Source organism: Palaemon carinicauda, chromosome 26 (assembly GCF_036898095.1).
Source record: "Palaemon carinicauda isolate YSFRI2023 chromosome 26, ASM3689809v2, whole genome shotgun sequence".
Taxonomy (NCBI): Eukaryota; Metazoa; Arthropoda; class Malacostraca; order Decapoda; family Palaemonidae; genus Palaemon; species Palaemon carinicauda.
In genome coordinates this window covers 82230666-82248798 of record NC_090750.1, presented here as the reverse complement: position 1 = coordinate 82248798, position 18133 = coordinate 82230666, and the positions used below count along the sequence as shown (strand labels likewise).

The following is an 18133-nucleotide window of genomic DNA, read 5'->3' as shown; positions in this document are numbered from 1 at the left end:
ACTAAGACCGGGTAACAATGCCCTTAACCCTCTTCTACTTGCCCATTAAGGAGCCTGAGGTTTACACCAGCTGTTGTGCAGCCACCACAGGACCGATAGAGAACGTATCGAGTCTCCTGTGGGTCACGTCTTGCAGGTATTGGGCTGTGAAGGTCGTCTGACGCTTCCACACCCCTGCTTGTAGAACCTGCGTCACTGAGAAGTTCTTTTTGAAGGCCAGGGACGTAGCTATGCCCCTAACATCATGTGCTCTAGGGCAACGTGACGGAGGAGGGTCAGGATTCAGGGATAGATGTATTACCTTCCGAATCCATGCCGAGATGGTATTCTTGGTAACCCTCCTCTTCGTCTTTCCAGTGCTCACAAACAATGCCTGCACTTAGGGACGAACTGCTGCCGTTCTTTTAAGATACAGCCTCAGACTCCGTACTGGGCACAGTAGGAGATGGTCTGGGTCGTCTTTCAGAACGAAGACTCGAAACCTGGAAAGAGTCGAACCGTGGGTCTGGCACTCCCGGATTCTGAGTCTTAGCAACAAACTCAGGGACGAATCTGAACGTTACCTCCCCCATCCCCTTGAATGGGCGATGTCATACGAGAGACCATGAAGTTCACCGACTCACTTGGGCGAGGCCAAAGCTAGTAGGAACACCGTCTTCCAAGTCAGGTGGCGATCTGAAACCTGGCGTAACGGTTCGTAGGGAGGTCTCTTAAGAGACCTGAGAACTCGAACCACGTTCTATGGAGGAGGTCTAACTTCCGACTGAGGGCAAGTAAGTTCATAACTTCGTATGAGTAGGGAAAGTTCCAGCGAAGAAGAAATGTCCACTCCTTTGAGCCTGAAGGCTAGACTTAAGGCTAAGCGACAGCCTTTCACTGCCGAGACTGAAAGGCGCATTTCTTTTCGCAAATACACGAAGAACTCCGCTATTGCTGGAATAGTGACATCGAGTGGAGAGATATCCCTTCCACGACACCAACCACAGAAAACTCTCCACTTTGCCTGGCAGAGCCCTGCGAATGACCTTTGCAGGTGTCCAGACATCCTGTTCCCAACTTTTTGTGAAAAACCTCTCTCTGTGAGGAGATGCTGGATAGTCTCAAGGCGTGAAGTTGAAGCGAAGCTGCGGCTTTGTGAAAGATGTTGACGTGTGGTTGTTTGAGTAGCTTGTGTCGTGGTGGGAGTTCTCTTCGAAGTTCCGTTAGGAGTTGCAGAAGGTCCGGAAACCATTCCGCATGATGCCATAGCGGAGCTATTAGGGTCATCGAGATATTGACCGATATTCTGGTCTTGTTGAGTACCCTCCTCATCAGACAGAACGGGGGAAAGGCGTAAACGTCGATGTTGTCCCACCGTTGTTGAAAGGCATCTTGCCAGAGTGCCTTGGGATCCGGGGCTGGGGAGCAGTACACTGGAAGCTTGAAGTTCAACGCTGTAGCGAACAGATCCACAATCGGGGAACCCAACAAAGTCAGGACTTTGTTGACTACTAGATGATCCAAAGACCACTCGGTACTCACTATCTGAGACGCTCTGCTCAGACTGTCGGCGAGCACATTCCTCTTGCCTGGAATGAAGCGGGCCGATAGTGGAATCGAGTGGACTTCGGCCCATCTCAGTATCTCTACTGCGAGATGGGATAGCTGCTCTGAAAAGGTACCTCCCTGCTTGTTGATGTAAGCCACTACTGTGGTGTTGTCGCTCATCACCACCACATAGTGACCCGCCAGGTATTGTTGGAACTGTTGAAGAGCCAGGAATACGGCCTTCATTTCTAACAGATTAAATGGAGGCACTTTTCTGATTCTGACCACAGGCCTGAGGTCCTGTGGTGCAGAACACGGGCCCCCCACTCTTTCTTTGAAGCGTCCGAAAACAGCACTCCCTTTCGTAGGTTCTGGTCTGTCACCCACCACTGAAGGTCCGTCCGTTCCGCAGGACCCATAGAGATCATGACGTCCGGGGCATCATGTCCTTGATTCCACCGGGACTTGAGTCGCCATTGTAGAGATCTCATTCTGAGGTGACCGTTGGGAACTAGACGGGCCAGGGATGAGAGGTGACCGAGGAGACGTAACCACGATTGGGCTGGGAGTTCCTCTCGTCTGAGGAAAGGACTCACGACCCTCCTCAGCCTTGCTATCCTGTCGTCTGATGGGAAGGCTTTGCGGAGATTGGTGTCTATTATCATGCCTAGATATACCAGTCTTTGAGCAGGTAGCAGAGAAGACTTCTTGAGATTTACCAGGATCCCCAGATCTTGGCAAAGTCTCAGAAATTCGTCTTGGTGTCGAAGAAAGGCCGACTCCGAGTCTGCTAGGATCAGCCAGTCGTCCAGATAACGGAGGAGACGGATGCCGATCCTGTGTGCCCATGATGATATCAGGGTGAACACTCTGGTGAAAACCTGAGGTGCTGTGGAGAGACTGAAGCACAGCACCTAGAACTGGTAGATCTTGTTGTCTAGGCAGAATCTTAAGTACTTCCTTGAAGACGGATGGACTGGGATCTGGAAGTACGCGTCCTTCAGATCCAGTGTACTCATGAAGTCTTGAGGTCTCACTGCAAGTCTGACCGTGTCTGCCGTCTCCATGCTGAACAGGGTCTGCTTGACAAACCTGTTCAGAGCTGAGAGGTCGATGACTGGTCTCCAGCCTCCAGACGCCTTCTTTACAAGAAAGAGTTGACTGAAGAAGCCTAGGGACCCGTCGAGGACCTCTTGGAGAGCGCCCTTCTTCAACATGGTCTCGACTTCTGCCCGAAGGGCTTGCCCCCTTGCCGATCCCATAGCAAGGGACCTCAACGACACTGGATCCGCTGTCAGGGGAGGTAGAGATGTTATGAACGGGACGCGATATCCTTGACTGAATACGGATATCGTCCAGGAATCGGCCCCGAGTTGCTGCCACCTGCTTGCGCAACTTTCCAGGTATCCCCCTACTGGTGGACATGCAGGGGGACGGCCAATCCTAGCGTTTGCGGCCTCGGCCACTCCCCCCTAGGATTTTTCCCTACCCTGGAGGACTTTTTGCCTTTCTTGTCTTTGACAGGAAAGGGTTTTGACAAAGTTGTCTTCGCTGCCGTCACCGGTTTCGTCGTCTTCGTAGGACGTGGTTGCTGGGTTGCTGGAGGTTTATAGCTTAGATGTTGAAGCCCTCTGCAGGAGAGTATCCTGGTTGGACTTCCTCCACCTCTCAGCTGCCTGCTCCACGTCCTTAGGCTCAAACAGATTTCTTCCTAAGATGGAAGAATGTCTGAGCCTGCTTATATCGGTGTTGGGGACTTTCTGGTGGAACCTCTCAGACACCTCATCTCGACGCTTCAAGATGGTGTTAGCCCACAAGTTCGAGACTTGGTGGGCTAGAAACTCGATGGTACGAGTGCCTGAGAGTAGAAATGTCTCCATGGCCTTCCTGGTACTTTCCTTGGACAGGTCCTCGGATCGTAGCAGGATGCCTAGAGACCCTAGCCAGATGTCCAGCCACGAAGTTGCCTGCATGGCACACTTCGCTAGCTTCTGGCTGAGGATCTCCGTGGCCGATAAAGCCACCTGCCGGGTGGAGTGTCTCTCAAGAGGGACTCCCTCGGTAAGCTCTTCCAAAGAATGGTGTAAAGGAAGAGCTAGACAAGTCTCCTCCATGATATCGAAGTACCTCCTCTTATGGACACGAGGAGGCGGGAGGAGTTTGTTCCTGGCGCTGGACCGGCTGGAGGCAAGCTCGGAGAGCTGACCATCGACCTTATCTCTGGCACTCTTAACCCCTTGGGACCAAGGCAAAGCCACACTGGCCCTAGCGGGTTTCTGAGTACCAAAGACTCTGTCCAGGACCGTGTCCTTGCCCTCACGAGGAGGAATCTCTGGATCCAAGAACCCGTTGAGATTCCTCATAAGGGTCAGAACTTGCCAGAAAGTGTGTTCTGACTCCTGAAGCTCCCCTCCTGAAGGGCTGGCAGCGAAGTCTCTTGTCCCCGAAGGCTCTTCTCGGGGGACTCATGAACGTTCTCCGAGTGCTTGGCTGGCTCTGGTCTAATCCTCGAGGACGATTTCGGAACTGTCTTGGAGTCTTCGAGGGCTTGGCTGTCTCTGGTCTAATCCTCAAGGCCGACTTCAGAACTGTCTTGAGTCCTTCGACTCCCTCCTGGGAGGGATACAGGACTCCAGAAGTGATGGTGGGAGGCTCTTCTCCACCCCTACCTGAGAGGACTTCTCTGCGCGAGGTGGGGTTTCCCTCAATCGTGCGATGGGGGAACGTCTCACCTCACGGGACTCCCCTGACGACGGGAAATCCTCGTCCGAAGGGGAGGGAGAGAAAGTCTGGGGGAGGGAGGGAGCCTTCCTCAAAGACTTCCGAGGAGTCAACTTCGCCCTTGGAGAAGTTACCACGTCCACTCCTCCTCTCTTCCTCTTCAGGGGAGTTGAAACTGCCACTGCTTTGTGTCCCAGTTCAGAGAGAACGGGCTTGAAAGCCTGAACGACCGCTCTGACGAGGGACCCAAACCAGGGCTGTCAGCTGTGCTGACAGAAACTCCTTCTGGAGGGAAGGGGATCGTTCGATCCCTAGGAGGAGTTACCAAAGCAGGGTCGGCCTGAAAAGAAGAAGGCAAGTTCCTGGACCTATCTGGAGAGCGAGCGATGACGGTGACCTAGCTGTGCGTCGTCCCACAGCCTAGCGCGTGGGATCGTGTTGGCGATCGCGCGATGGAATTCCGCCTAAATCACGCTCGGGCGATTGCTCGCGCGCGCGTGGGCGAACGATGGCAAGCAGGCTGAATAAGCACTCGCACGCGTGAAGGCGATTGTTCGTGCGCGCGTGGGCGCACAGGATCATGGTGAGCCCATAAGGGCGAACACGTTTGGCGCGCGCAGAGGAAATATCCCTTGCACACGGGCGAGCATGAGGGCGCACATCTTGAACTGCAACAGATGGGCGTGCAGGGCGCTCGATGGAGACTGCGCGCGATGGTGCGTAGGTGACGATGCTGGCGAGCGCCGACGAGCAGGGGAAGAGATTATCTTCCCCTTTGCGCCCAGATCCGAAGATCGTGGGCACGCAGGAGAATGTTGGCGTACAGGCGAGAGGTGGTGTGTTGGAGAATGCTGGCGCATAGGTGAGCGCTGGCGCGCAGGAGATCGTGGGCGGGCAGGAGAGCGTTGGCGCACAGGTGAGAGCTGACGCAGAGGAGAGCGCTGGCGCACTCTAACTGGAACTGGAGCGCGCAATTGCGCGCAGGGGATACCTGGCGTGTAAGGGACTTAGTCTCTAGGAGAGAAAGTCCCTTGTGCCCCAAATGACCGATGCCCGCTTGAAAACGGGATGCGTGGGCGCCCACAGCGCATCAGCAGCCAGGAACGGCGACGGCAGATCAGCAGGTCTGGCGGGAGGAAGGACGACTTTCCACCGAAGGAGATCGCGAACGATCTGCAGAGAGGTCCAGGGATGTAGCTGGCAGGGTCAGTGATCGACGACAAGGTTCCTCTGCGGCGGACTGCTGGGATGACGAGCTGAAGAGGCGCCTCCTTACGCCCTTGTGGGGCGAGGGAAGGCCTCTACGGCGAAGAGGAAGGCGGGCTTTGCGCCTTATACGCCCTCTGGGGGCCGTAGGATCAGCAAGCTGACCAGCAGACCTCCAAAGAGGAGTCTCTGTTAGTGAACTCCCCCAAGGGGGAGAATCACCTGCAGGAGAGAACGTTAGATATAGTTCCTCCCTCGAAGGATGTTCGGAGGAGGGAGCTAAGCCTTCAGCTACATCAGGAGCAGAGGTTTGACCTAACTCATCAGAAGCCTCTGCCACAACAACGTCGACGATAGACAGAGGATCGACCTCTGCTAAAGTCGGCGACTGTTTGACAGCTGCTCCTAACTTGATCATGTAAAACAGGGCTTCCTTGGAGGGCGAACCCTGAAGCCCCAAGGAAGCCCAAAGCTGCAACAAATCATGGTTAGAAACATTAACATGAAAATCAATATCCTCCCCCAGGGGAGGAAGAGGAGCTGCCTCGCTATGGGAGGCAACTCCCTCTCCCAAACCCCGAGATCGGTCAACAGAACTGCAGCCTACGCTACCACTCGACAGTTTCTCGGAAGAAACCGATCGAATGGGAGCTTCGGAGGAGGTTTGGGGCACGGAAGAAGCAGTTTTTCCCCCCTTGAAAGAACTCTTCGAAGGAGAAATATCCCGCTTGGACTTTTTCTTCCGGCGCCGGGAAAACCTCTCCCACTGGGAGGTAGACCACACCCCACACTCACCACATACATTATCTCTATCACACCGTTGGCCCCTACAGAAAGGACATAAGGTGTGAGGGTCCGTTTCGACCGCCAACATATGTCCCAAAAGGGCGGTCAGGTAAACCGGGACACTTCTGCATCACAGAGCCCAACTTCACAAACACTCTGTAGAAAAGAAAAAGCAAACAAAAGATCAGTCAAAATGGCTGTCAGAAAGGCGAGGGTGACAGCGGACACGTCCGTCTAGCACCCGAGCCGAGAGCAAAGTGAACTCAACACAGGTGTGTGTGTGAGGGGAGGGGAGGGGGAGCAAACTACCCTCCCTACCCCCCGCTAACTAGCGGTGGGGTAGTAAACCCTCGTTAAAATTCTAATGGCTCGTCATTTCAGCTAAGCCGAAAGTAATTACCCGTATTAAATAGCGTGGTTTGTATTTCAGTTATGGAACAACTGGCTTTTAGGTCGGCCATGTTCTTTTTTAAGCCAAAAAACTTACCGAAAGGTACCTCTGGTAATTTCCATGAAGTTGTGATATCCTAAATGAAAGCACTTTATTTCTAGCTATATCAAGACTGTTTATTAATTGCTTTACCCAAAACCCGTACGGTTGCGGAGACTTTGGGTACAACTCATAAATCGAATACCTTACAAGGTCTGCAGTCTAGAAAGCTAAAGAATCAGTAAGTCTTTGCAACCTAAACCAATAATGAACAATAGCCTTTTGAAAGACGTGTCTTAACTTATGTTCTTTACAGCACTGACGAATGCAGTACAGTAAACAGGTTTAAAGGGTATGTTTTAAAGTACCTCAAATGGATTTCCGATGAAAAACACACTTGTGCAAATAAATAGTCATACAATATAAAAATGATTGAGTAAATGTTGATTACACAAAGAAATTATCGATGTGCAGAATGAAAACCTAAAAGATCAGAGCATTTCAGTATTTAGAATACAGTGGTTGAAAAAAAAACAAAGAACAAAGAAATGTTCAGGGCAACACTAAGTTGAAAAATAAAGGCCCTCTAGCAAGTACTTTGTATCTCTAACCAAATTAATAAATCTTATAAAGTATAAGAACATTTCCATAAAATGGCAGATTTTTTATCTAACAGATACATTATCAATATTATGGCTCTTTGCAAGGTTAACATTTTAGATATGCAGCTATGGATAAATCTCAAGTTGAATGTTAAGCATAAACAATAGTTTAGTTTAACCTAGATAGGAAATTACTGTTGGCAGTAAGAGATCTTGAAGGTTGAATTATGAGATATACAGCAAGATTTTTGTTTCTACTGTACTTCAATTTGTTATTTACCAGGTCAGATCCAAAAGCCTTTGATAAACTGGGGAGCTTGATAGCATTTGCAATTCATATGAGCACATTTCAGGGTAGAACTTAATTCCTCATATTGTCATTACGAATACTGTATTTGCAAAAAATTAGAAAAAAATTATGCAATCCTTACGTGAAATCCCAAGCAACGTCCATAAAAGGAGTACTGGGGGATTGTGTTAAGCATCTCCATCAGTTCATTAGGAGAGCTACTGAAGTCTGGCAAAAGGTTGCCCTCCTCGCATCGAGGTAAGAGGACAGTATCAATGTATTCTAGAAGAGTGACAAGGGACACCATTGTTTGACTCCATGCCTCAACCTCCCTGGAAAAGAAAATGTGTTATATATCGAATAAAGAGACAGTCCTGATACGGTGCATAATATAAAAGGATACAAAATACTTTATTCAAATATACATTGAGAAAACAGTATCTCATTTACTCCATTACAACAACAACAATCATAAGTTTATAAGATTTAAAACCACAGAGCAAAAATAATTTTGTAGTACAGTATTACAAAAACCCAGGGATTATATTGAATTTTTTTTTATTAGGAAAGCAGCCATAACACGAGGATTAGGTCAACTATCATTACATAACGATAGAATCGGAGGAGTACGAGGTCTAATATAAAGAGTCCCTCTCTAAGGATGATCCTGAAGAACTATCCTAGGGAACGGTGGAAAAACGTCATGACATCTCCTTTTCATATGCTGTTGCGGAAAAACGTTCACCTTTGCAGAGACCAGGATGTTGCCGCTTCTCTTAGGCATCAATCTCGAAGGTTGAGTCTTACACCTATCTTGCAACTTCTCATCATCCTCCAATAGTGCAAGTGAAGGAGCACTAGATACCTTATAAGGTATTCCATCTCTTGCCCTTGCAAGACAAGTCTGTAAAGGGCGAGGGTGCTCCCCTAAACTACGGATTGGCAGAAAACACTGCTTACTTGTGGTATGGTGGACACGCCACAGGATTGTGTGATTGCAAGCTAATTACATTCCAACAGATGATTGGTATGGTGAATAGCTGATGAGAAAGAAGTCTCTTCCTTCGTCCTCGGTGGAGGATTGGGCACCACTGTCTCTCCCATGGGAGGAAAAACTATATGAATGACATATAAGACTCCTATCAATGGGTCTTCCAGGACTAACTGTCCAATAGGGGAAGAGGAAGGGCAGCAGCTCCATTCTTTTCCGACCGGCATTGTGTATAAAGTCAGCTGACTAACTACAGTAAATGTCTGAAGACAAGGAATGTGCAAGGATTCCACCAGGTGAACAGGATCTTTTGTCCCCTTTGCTGAGTGATTTTGATCCTTTAATGATCTCTCCCATTTCACTTCCTGTTCTTCCCTGTCCTGAGACAGCATACTATCACAACTCCTTTGTGGTAGATCTACTGTCTACTATCCTCTCCCGTGTTGCTACGCACAAAAAATTAGCATTACCTCACAGCTCCCCTGTTCTGGCAAGCGTTGTATGGGTGTGCTGCGCATACAAGACCCGTGGGTCATTATTTCGGGGATTTTGTTTACTTTCACATGAGGTACAATAGCTATACAGTTTACAAAACATAGAGCGTTTTCAACGTAATCAATTACCGAATAAATGAAGTTGCATTTATAAGATGATAGTCATACTAAAACTGAAGGGGAGGGTGGAAAAAAAAACACTGTTATAGAACAACATCCGAGAACTTGAGCATAAATATTTGGAAGCTTGTAATTGGTTAAAAAAGACAGGTATTGATTACATCATACAAAAAACACAACAGCTGGCAAAAGCGAATGCAAACAAAAAATTTAGACCTCATAATAGACTTCACTTTTTAATTGATCAATACGTATACTGTATGCCCTAGTCACCCTTAAACATAGAGAAAAATGCCAATACTTGTCCATTTCTTATAGCGAATTCCAGTTTCAATAGTAATTAAAGTATCGTATATTAACTCAAAAAGCTCGTTTTCTAGACTATATCACGTATGGGTAAGAAGTATAACGCTGAGGAACACCAGGTACCATATTCCTATAGTCACTATGATAACCATCAAAAACAGTCTACCCTACTTACTGTCAAACACATTAGCCAAAAGGGTTGCCCTTTCCCTAGGATAATGAGTGTGAGCTTCAATTTATTACATTGACAAAAACATCAATAATCAATTGATCCATCTTTGCAGGAAAGTAGAGAGAAAGAGAGAATTGGGGAAGTTTAAGTTAGGTAGGGTTCTTGTGCAGAGGTTTTGCAGAACAAAGGACATGGTTTTTGTAGTACAGTGGCCACAAATGACTAGAAGATGGAAAGAAAATTCCCACTTTCTATGCACAAGAGAGGTACTGGCTGCTGATATAGGTTTACAAAGGCTACTCTATTTCTCTCAAATGATTCTGACTTTCATGCAGGAATGCCATCCAGTTATTGAAGCATAGCTTTGCCTGCGCACTATTCATAGATACTTGGTCGTTTGATAAGTAACATAACAGCATCCTAGGTTAGATAAAGTATCCAGGGTTAGCCCCATAAGTATGGGTTTGGGTGAATCTGAAGATCATAAATTTAATTGAGCCATCATATGGGTACAGATTTAACATAATTTTGGTGTTGGTACAAATTATTATCATTATTATTGTTTGCTAAGCTACAACCATAGTTGGAAAAATAGCCCAGTGAGGAAAGGAAATAAACAAACATGAAAAGTAATGAGCTACTATTTTTTAAGAATAGTAATATTAAAATAACTGTTTCATACATAAATTCAAAAAACGTCAAAAAAAAAATAGGAAGAGAAATGTGATCAAGTAATATGCCCGAGTGTACCCTCAAGCAAGAGAAGTCTACCCCAAAACAATGGAAGACCATGGTACAGAGGCTATGGCACTACCCAAGACTAGGGAACAATGGTTTGATTATTAATGCAGTTGCTGCAGACACCCTTCATATGTTCTACAAACACAGTAAAATACCTCGTCCATATCATGGGAAAATAATAAATATTCTGTCCATGTTGAGCTGCAAGTTCGCAACTCAAGGCAAAAGGACTCTTAAAGTAACAAAAAACTGTTGAATTCCAAAGAAAGTAGTTAATGAATAAATAATCAATTCAATCATTTATATACGATAAAATGGTAAAATTACGAAATTTGAAGAAAATCTTTAAAAGTTTACAAAATCAAGCATAAAAAAGGATATGGGACATGTGGGCGGCTTAAGGCCTCACGGTACCTACCTGACAAAGTGTCCCTTCCGAAAAAGTAAAGAACCTCTATTCGTCGAAACTTGTTTGCACAGATCGAACACACTAATAATGGCTTGCTCGGAAATGTTATTGAAACTTCTGAAGCCATTTCCAGGGTTGTCTTTGTCATAGTCGAATTGGTGGACCTCCTTTCTCACCCTTTCGGACATCGACATGACACGACCCATGTTTTCTTTGAGAACCAGAAATCCACTGTACAACCGTTGACCGTACTCGGAGTCGTCATTTTTGAAATGCTGAGTGTTATCCTCGATTAAATGCAACACAGATTGAAAAATCGATTGACTAGGTTCTGTCGACGCTAACAAAGTCGTCTGAGAAGGCTCGAACGGTCCTACGTCGTCTGCCATGATTGTTTACAAACTGCTGGCGCTGTCAAACTTGCAGTCGACACAGATATCAACGTACGATATTTCATTATCGTACTCAAAATAAAAAGTTATCATAAATAGTTTTAATATAATTTAGATTTAAATCTTTTTAAAATCTTGATAAGTATTCATAGACGTACGCTAAAAGCTGGTGGATATGAAATAGAACACAAAAACATTGAATAATCCGAGAAAAAAACGAATTTAAACACTTAAGGGACAGAGACAGACGTACGATATTTCATTATCGTACACTAAATAAAAAGTTATCATAAAGTTTGAAAATAATTTAGTTTTATATCATTTTAAAATCCTGATGAGTATTTAAAGACGTATGTTAAAAACTAATATATTATTATTATTATTATTATTATTATTATTATTATTATTATTATTATTATTTGGTATGCTACAACCCTAATTGGAAAAGCAGGCTGCTATAAGCCCAAGGGCCCCTACAGGAAAATAGCCCAGTAAAGATGGAAAAAGTAAATATTTCAAGAACAGCAACATCACTAAAATAAATACTTCCTATATAAACTATAAAAACTTTAACAAAACAAGAGGAAGCGAAATTAGATAAAATAGTGTGCTCGAGTGTACCCTTAGGCAAGAGAACTCTAACCCAAGATAGTGGAATACCATGGTACAGAGTCTATGGCACTACCCAAGACTAAAGAACAATGGTTTGATTTTAGAGTGTCCTTGAATACTCCTGGAAAAAAGAATGAAAATACTCGAGACTAATAAAAGGACTACACAATAGGGAAAGAGTTACCCCTGCACTAATTAAATTACACTGGTTGCCAATAAAGGCGAGAACTGAATACAATCTACTCTTACTAACGTTTAAGATACTGAACCAAAATATCTAAAAGAATGCCTGAACAAACTAGAACTAGAAACAAATGTTAACATAAGACACATGAGTGACAAACATAGGCTATCTGAACCAAGAACAAATAGTAAATTTGGTGAAAGGGCTTTTAGCTACTGTGCGCCTAGGGCCCTAGACATTATAATAAACTGCCAACTGAAATGAAGGACCTAAAGGGAGCAATTGAATCTAAGAAGAAACTAAAGACATTACTTTTCACAAGATCATGTGATTTGGAAGATGCTACAATCAAAGAATTGTATAAGTTATGATGAAAATGTTTCGTTAGATGATTAATATGGATCCGCCCGAGAAGTAGTTCACTCGACTTCAGTGGAGGGTTGGATTTAAACCCAAAACAAGTAAACAAGTAAGTAAACATTATTGTACTGATCGTGTCGTCTGCATTGACAAAATCAACATTGGTGAACTTTCAATGGAAAATGTTTTATTGAGGTCCCCGGAAAGTTCAAAGTAAAATTTATACTCAACATAAACCATATTTGCTGTCATTTATAATTCTTAATTTGTTTTTCTTTCCTACCATCTTAAATAGTTTTATTTCATTTGGTCTTAGTCAAGGAGGTTTCTATTCCCTAATACTGGTAGGAACGTGGTTTTAATAAAGGATAAAAGTTAAAGGTGTCTGGTTTCAGTTTCATCAGAATAGATGCTCACCAGAATGTCAGCCGGGCAAGCCCTTACCCACCGCTGTGGTGTCCAACCACAGGTGTGACCTCCCCAGTTAACAGCTTAACCTCACGGCCCCGGGCTGGGATCGATCTGCTGCCATGCGAATGCTTGGCGAACACGTTTACCAACGATCTTATTTGCAAAAATCGCTAAAGATCCAGTTATACTTTCTATTTTGTTTTTAAAGAATGTTACAAATCTAACAGCTAATTCTAAGTCACTATAGACATCTGGGAACCTTTTTTTAATTCATTTTTCTCATTACACCATGTTGTTAAGTTTTCTTCTTCCTTTATAGGGAATAGAATTGACACTAAGATTTTAAATTCCCTACATTTCTTTTCAGTTTTTAATTCATTCTCTCTCTCTCTCTCTCTCTCTCTCTCTCTCTCTCTCTCTCTCTCTCTCTCTCTCTCTCTCTCTCTCTCTCTCTCTCTATACGTCGTTTTCCTCCGAAGTCTCTCCATATCATCAGGGAAATCTATTTTTAACAGTTATAGTCTTTTCCATCTATGAGCACATGTTATCATACTTATTTTAATTAATTCTATTATATAGTTATAAAATAATCAACACAGAGAGTTTTTCATTCTTGAGCTACAGTATAATGAACACATGGAATGTTGATATCACCATTAAAAAAAAAATAGTTCTGTACAAAGTTTAGCTTACTAATTTGGACTTAGTTGAAAGTGATAACGCCTGAATCTGTTTTGTCTTAAACTATTTTATTTTTGTTCTTTGTTTCCAACGGAAAGAGTTCCCATACCAATATCTCGCATATAATGAACCAGAATAAATCTGCGTTGAAATGATGTATGGAGCGGAGATGTGGGCAATAAAGAAGACAGAAGAGAAGAAACTGGATGTGGGAGAGATGACAATGTTGAGATGGATGTGTGGGGTGACAAGAAGAGATAAGATACGGAATGAGGTAGTTAGGGGTACCACAGGAGTTATAAAACTATCAGATAAGATCCAAAAAAGTAGACTGAGGTGGTATGGTCATGTCATGAGAAGAGATGAACAGTATATTGGGAGGAGGGTGATGGAAATGGAGGTACAGGGAACGAGAAGGAGAGGGAGACCAAAGCGAAGGTGGATGGACTGTATCAAGGATGACCTTCGATCAAAGGGATTAACCGGTGATGAAGTGTGGGGACAGAAGTAGATGGAGAACGCTGGCCAGAAACATCGACCCCACATAAAGGTGGGAAAAGATTCACACAAAGAAGAAAGAAGAAGAACCTTCAGACATTTTTTTCCTAAACAAAATAGTAGATTGTAATAGATGCTCATAATGTAGAATTTGTAGTGGTTGAGTATATTAAATATTTGGGTGTCATGAGACTGATGATAAAACTATTAGCATCTATATTGTAAAAAGTTTATTAAGAATATAGCAGAGAGATTAGTTCACCAAAATTTTAACTGGGCTCCACAAGGAAATAGAAGAATTGGAAGATCCAGGCCTACATGGGTGTGGACTATGAAGCGTGAAGTAGGAGATGATGAATAAAAAAGTTTTTTTTTCAAGAGCTCAAGAGAGAGACAACTGGTGAAATCTAACCGAGGCCCTTTGTGTCAATAAGCGTAGGAGGAGATGATGATGATGATGATGGTAGGAGTCATATATATATACACAAACACACACACACACACACACACACACACACACACATATATATATATATATATATATATATATATATATATATATATATATATATATATATATTTATAAGTTAATGTTCCGAATGAAAACTAAAAATACAGAAAAACTTCCTTAAGTTAATAGCTTAATACATTTCTAATTAATTGTCTATATGTCTTTTCCTTGTAACTACTCAGATCTTAAAATAAAGAGCATTCGCGAGTTTTGGAGGAAAAAAACACACGTACAGTACATGCTTGCTGTTTAGTTCCCCGCCTTCTCTCTAGTTTCTACATCTAATTCCACCCAACCTCTGGTCCATTAACATACTCCAAATACTGACATTTCTGATCATGAAATAGAATTAGTTACGATTACTGCAAAGTTAAGCAATCTATTCATATTCATGAGTTCGTCTGCCCACGTCATCGTAACTTGCGTTGGTATTTGGGTTCCCTCAATGCACGAGGAACGAATCTGGTATGAATGCAGTACATTTCATCCACGTACCAGTCATGTTTAAGGGTTCAAAGGCCACTCATGAATTGCAGAGGCAAGGGGCCGTGGCACTGCCCTAGCAAGCAGGATAATGCCCCTATATCATTATGGTCAGCGCCCAACACCCCTCTTCACCCATGCTAGGATTAGGGAGGGCCAGGTAATGGCTGCTGATTACTCAGCAGGTAGACCTATTGGCTCGCCCAAAGCCCGCATCCTTAGCTCACAAGAATAGTGAGGTTGCAGACACTAAAAGAACTAATAAGTTTGAGCGAGACTCGAACGCCTGTCTGGCGATCACCAGGTAGAGACGTTACCATTCAGGTCACAACCAGCCCTAAAGGTTCAAAATGTCACCCATGAATGATAAAGGTGAGGGACAGGGCAATATGTCCCACACACTGACCACATACACATATGATCAGCGCCCAAGTCCCCTCTCCTTCAAGCTAGGACTAAGGAGGACCAGACAATGGCTGCTCATGACTAAGGTTTACTGTGAGTAATCAGACTAAAGTCTCCCATCATTACCAATCTGCAGCGGCTAAAATACGACGAAACTTAGAAACTTAAAAATACCTGGAGATGGTCATATATATGTTTACAGACAACAGCAAACGTACTGTTAATTTTGTTTCCAAGAAAACAATTAAAAGGTTTTTGAAAGGTTACTCATGAATGGCAGAAGCAAAGGACGGTGCCCAAGCCTGCTCTCCACCCATGCCAGAATCAGGAAGGGCCAGGCAATGGCTGCTGATGTCTTAGCAGGTAGATCTATAGGCTCCCCCAAACACCCCATCCATAGCTCACAGGGATAGTGAGAATGCAGACACTACAAGAAACTGTGGAGCTTCAGCGGATCTTGAACACCCGTCTGGCAGATTGCCAGGCCGGGACGTTTTCAGTTGGCTACCACAACCCTGAATTAAGGGTCTCTAAATTCAACTGCCAATTTTGTTTTAGAAATGGCTGCTATCAGTCTTGTTTGACCCTTTGTTAGATCTATTGTTTATATAGGGTCGTAGTGGCTTATTGGAAACGTCCCTACCTGGCGTTCTGCTGGATGGGAGATCGAGTAGTTTCTCGATAGTTTCTTGTAGTGTCTGCAACCTCACCATCCTTGTGAGCTAAGGATGGGGGGTTTGGGGGAGCCTATAGGTCTATCTGATGAGTCATAAGCAGCTATTGTCTGGTCCTGGCTTGGGTGGAGAGGAGACTTGAGCGCTGATTTTATCTATATATGGTCAGTCTCTAGGGCAATGTCCTGTGAATGCATTGTCACAGACCCTTGCTTCTGCCATTTATGAGCGACCTTTTAAAATCTTTAAATTGTTTTATAGGAAACATAATAGGCAGCGCGTTTGCTGTTTTCTGTCAACATATATATGAATATCTCCAGGTTTTTTGGCAATTTTTAAGTTTTGTCGTATTTTAGACGCTGATTGGTGATGGTGGGAGACTTTAGTCTGATCGCTCACTGCAAACCAACCTAGTATGGATGGCCCTGACTACTACAGCTTTGTTGATCATGGCAATACCCGGACCCTTTCACCATATTACCGAGTGGTTGGTTGACCCGGTGGCGCATCTACGAAGGTAAACATGAATATTCATAAGATATTTACAAAGCGTCTCTTATATGAAATATAAAGCCATTAGTCATGTTCCATAAAAATGAAAAGAGTCATCGTGGCGCTCAACTTTGATGAGTTAATTCTATTCGCGCAGTTCATAAACACTTCTGCCAGTCACTTCGTATGTCAGTGTACTTAGAAGAGGTTCCCTTCGCCGTCAATTGCCTTGGTCAAATCGAAGTCAACTTACGTAAACAAATCAAACGTTCGCCATTATCGTTAGCAACTGAAAATGTTTATAATATTGAAGATATTTCTTAAAAACTCACTGTGAAACAGACGGTCATATCATCTGATTGTCTAACCATGGGTACTTCACTGTATATATATATATATATATATATATATATATATATATATATATATATATATATATATATATATATATATATATATATAGATAGATAGATAGATAGATAGATAGATAGATATAATGTGTATTATAGCCACGAAAAAAAGTTGAAAGACTAGATATGAATCAGTAATTTCGTCACATTGGTGACGTCAACGAATTCACAGCGTGAGTCTCTTTTCGTAATTATGGTACACATTTTATAGATGTTCGTCACGTTTCACCTGTAGCCTAGTGATTTATATATAATCATACACACAATATAAACCTGTACACACACACACACACACACACACATACACATATATATATATATATATATATATATATATATATATATATATATATATATATATATATATATATATATATGTATATATATATATATGTATATATATATATATATATATATATATATATATATATGTATATATATATATATATATATATATATATATATATATATATATATATATATATATATATATATATATATATATATACGGAATGCTAAGTATTCTGGTACTGATAGTGAGGTCAAAAGAAAAGCCAGCTATGAATGGAGAGAATGTTTAGAAAAAAAAGCAGATGAAGCTAACAAAGCTATGAATTCAGGGAGTGGCTATGGTGTAAGAATCGCTCATAAAATTATCAATGAAATCTCTATGGGGGCAAAGAAGAAGAAGAAGCATAAAGCCAGAAAAGAGAGATGGATCTGTTATAACAACAGTTGATGAAGAAAGACAACGTTGGATGGAATACTTTAGCGAGGTTATGAATAGGAGATATGAATGGAATAATCTGATTGATATATCTGAAGCTGAGGAAGACCTTGATGTGCCCATGAATGAATTCCGTGTGTTTGAAGTCGAAACTATCATAAAGAAACTCAGGTGATGGGAAGCTCCTCGATACGATGGAACAACTTCCGAGATGATATTGGCCGATAAAAAGTGATCTCCAGAATACTTACAAGATTATTTTGTAGAATGTGGCGTGAAGAGGCAAAAGCTAATGAATGGGAGTTAGGGGTGTTGGTGAAAATGGCTAAAAAATGAGACCTAGCTGGTGGCAATGCTTATAGAGGTGTCACACTTATGTCAGTTGTCATGAAAATAAATAGCATGCTTAAAAAATTAGTGAAAAGCTGAGACAAGCAGGCTTTAGAAAAGGTACAAGTTGTACAGATTAAATTTACATTTTAACTTAAGACAAGTTATA

At 43.1% G+C, this 18133-nt stretch overlaps 1 protein-coding gene across 5 annotated transcripts in view; it reads right to left on the bottom strand.

Annotated features, from left to right (window-relative positions):
• The window catches only part of Hsl (hormone-sensitive lipase), a 455124-nt gene that overhangs the window by 67678 nt on the left and 369313 nt on the right, over positions 1 to 18133 (bottom strand). For 3 of the 5 annotated variants that reach the window (XM_068349817.1, XM_068349815.1, XM_068349816.1), the window contains one exon: positions 7704 to 7893. In XM_068349817.1, coding sequence (XP_068205918.1) covers positions 7704 to 7868 — 165 coding nt within the window. In that variant the 5' untranslated portion in view covers positions 7869 to 7893. Of the gene's footprint in view, positions 1 to 7703; positions 7894 to 10803; positions 11205 to 18133 lie in introns of those variants that run through there. The other 2 variants (XM_068349813.1, XM_068349814.1) reach the window with 1 other exon arrangement.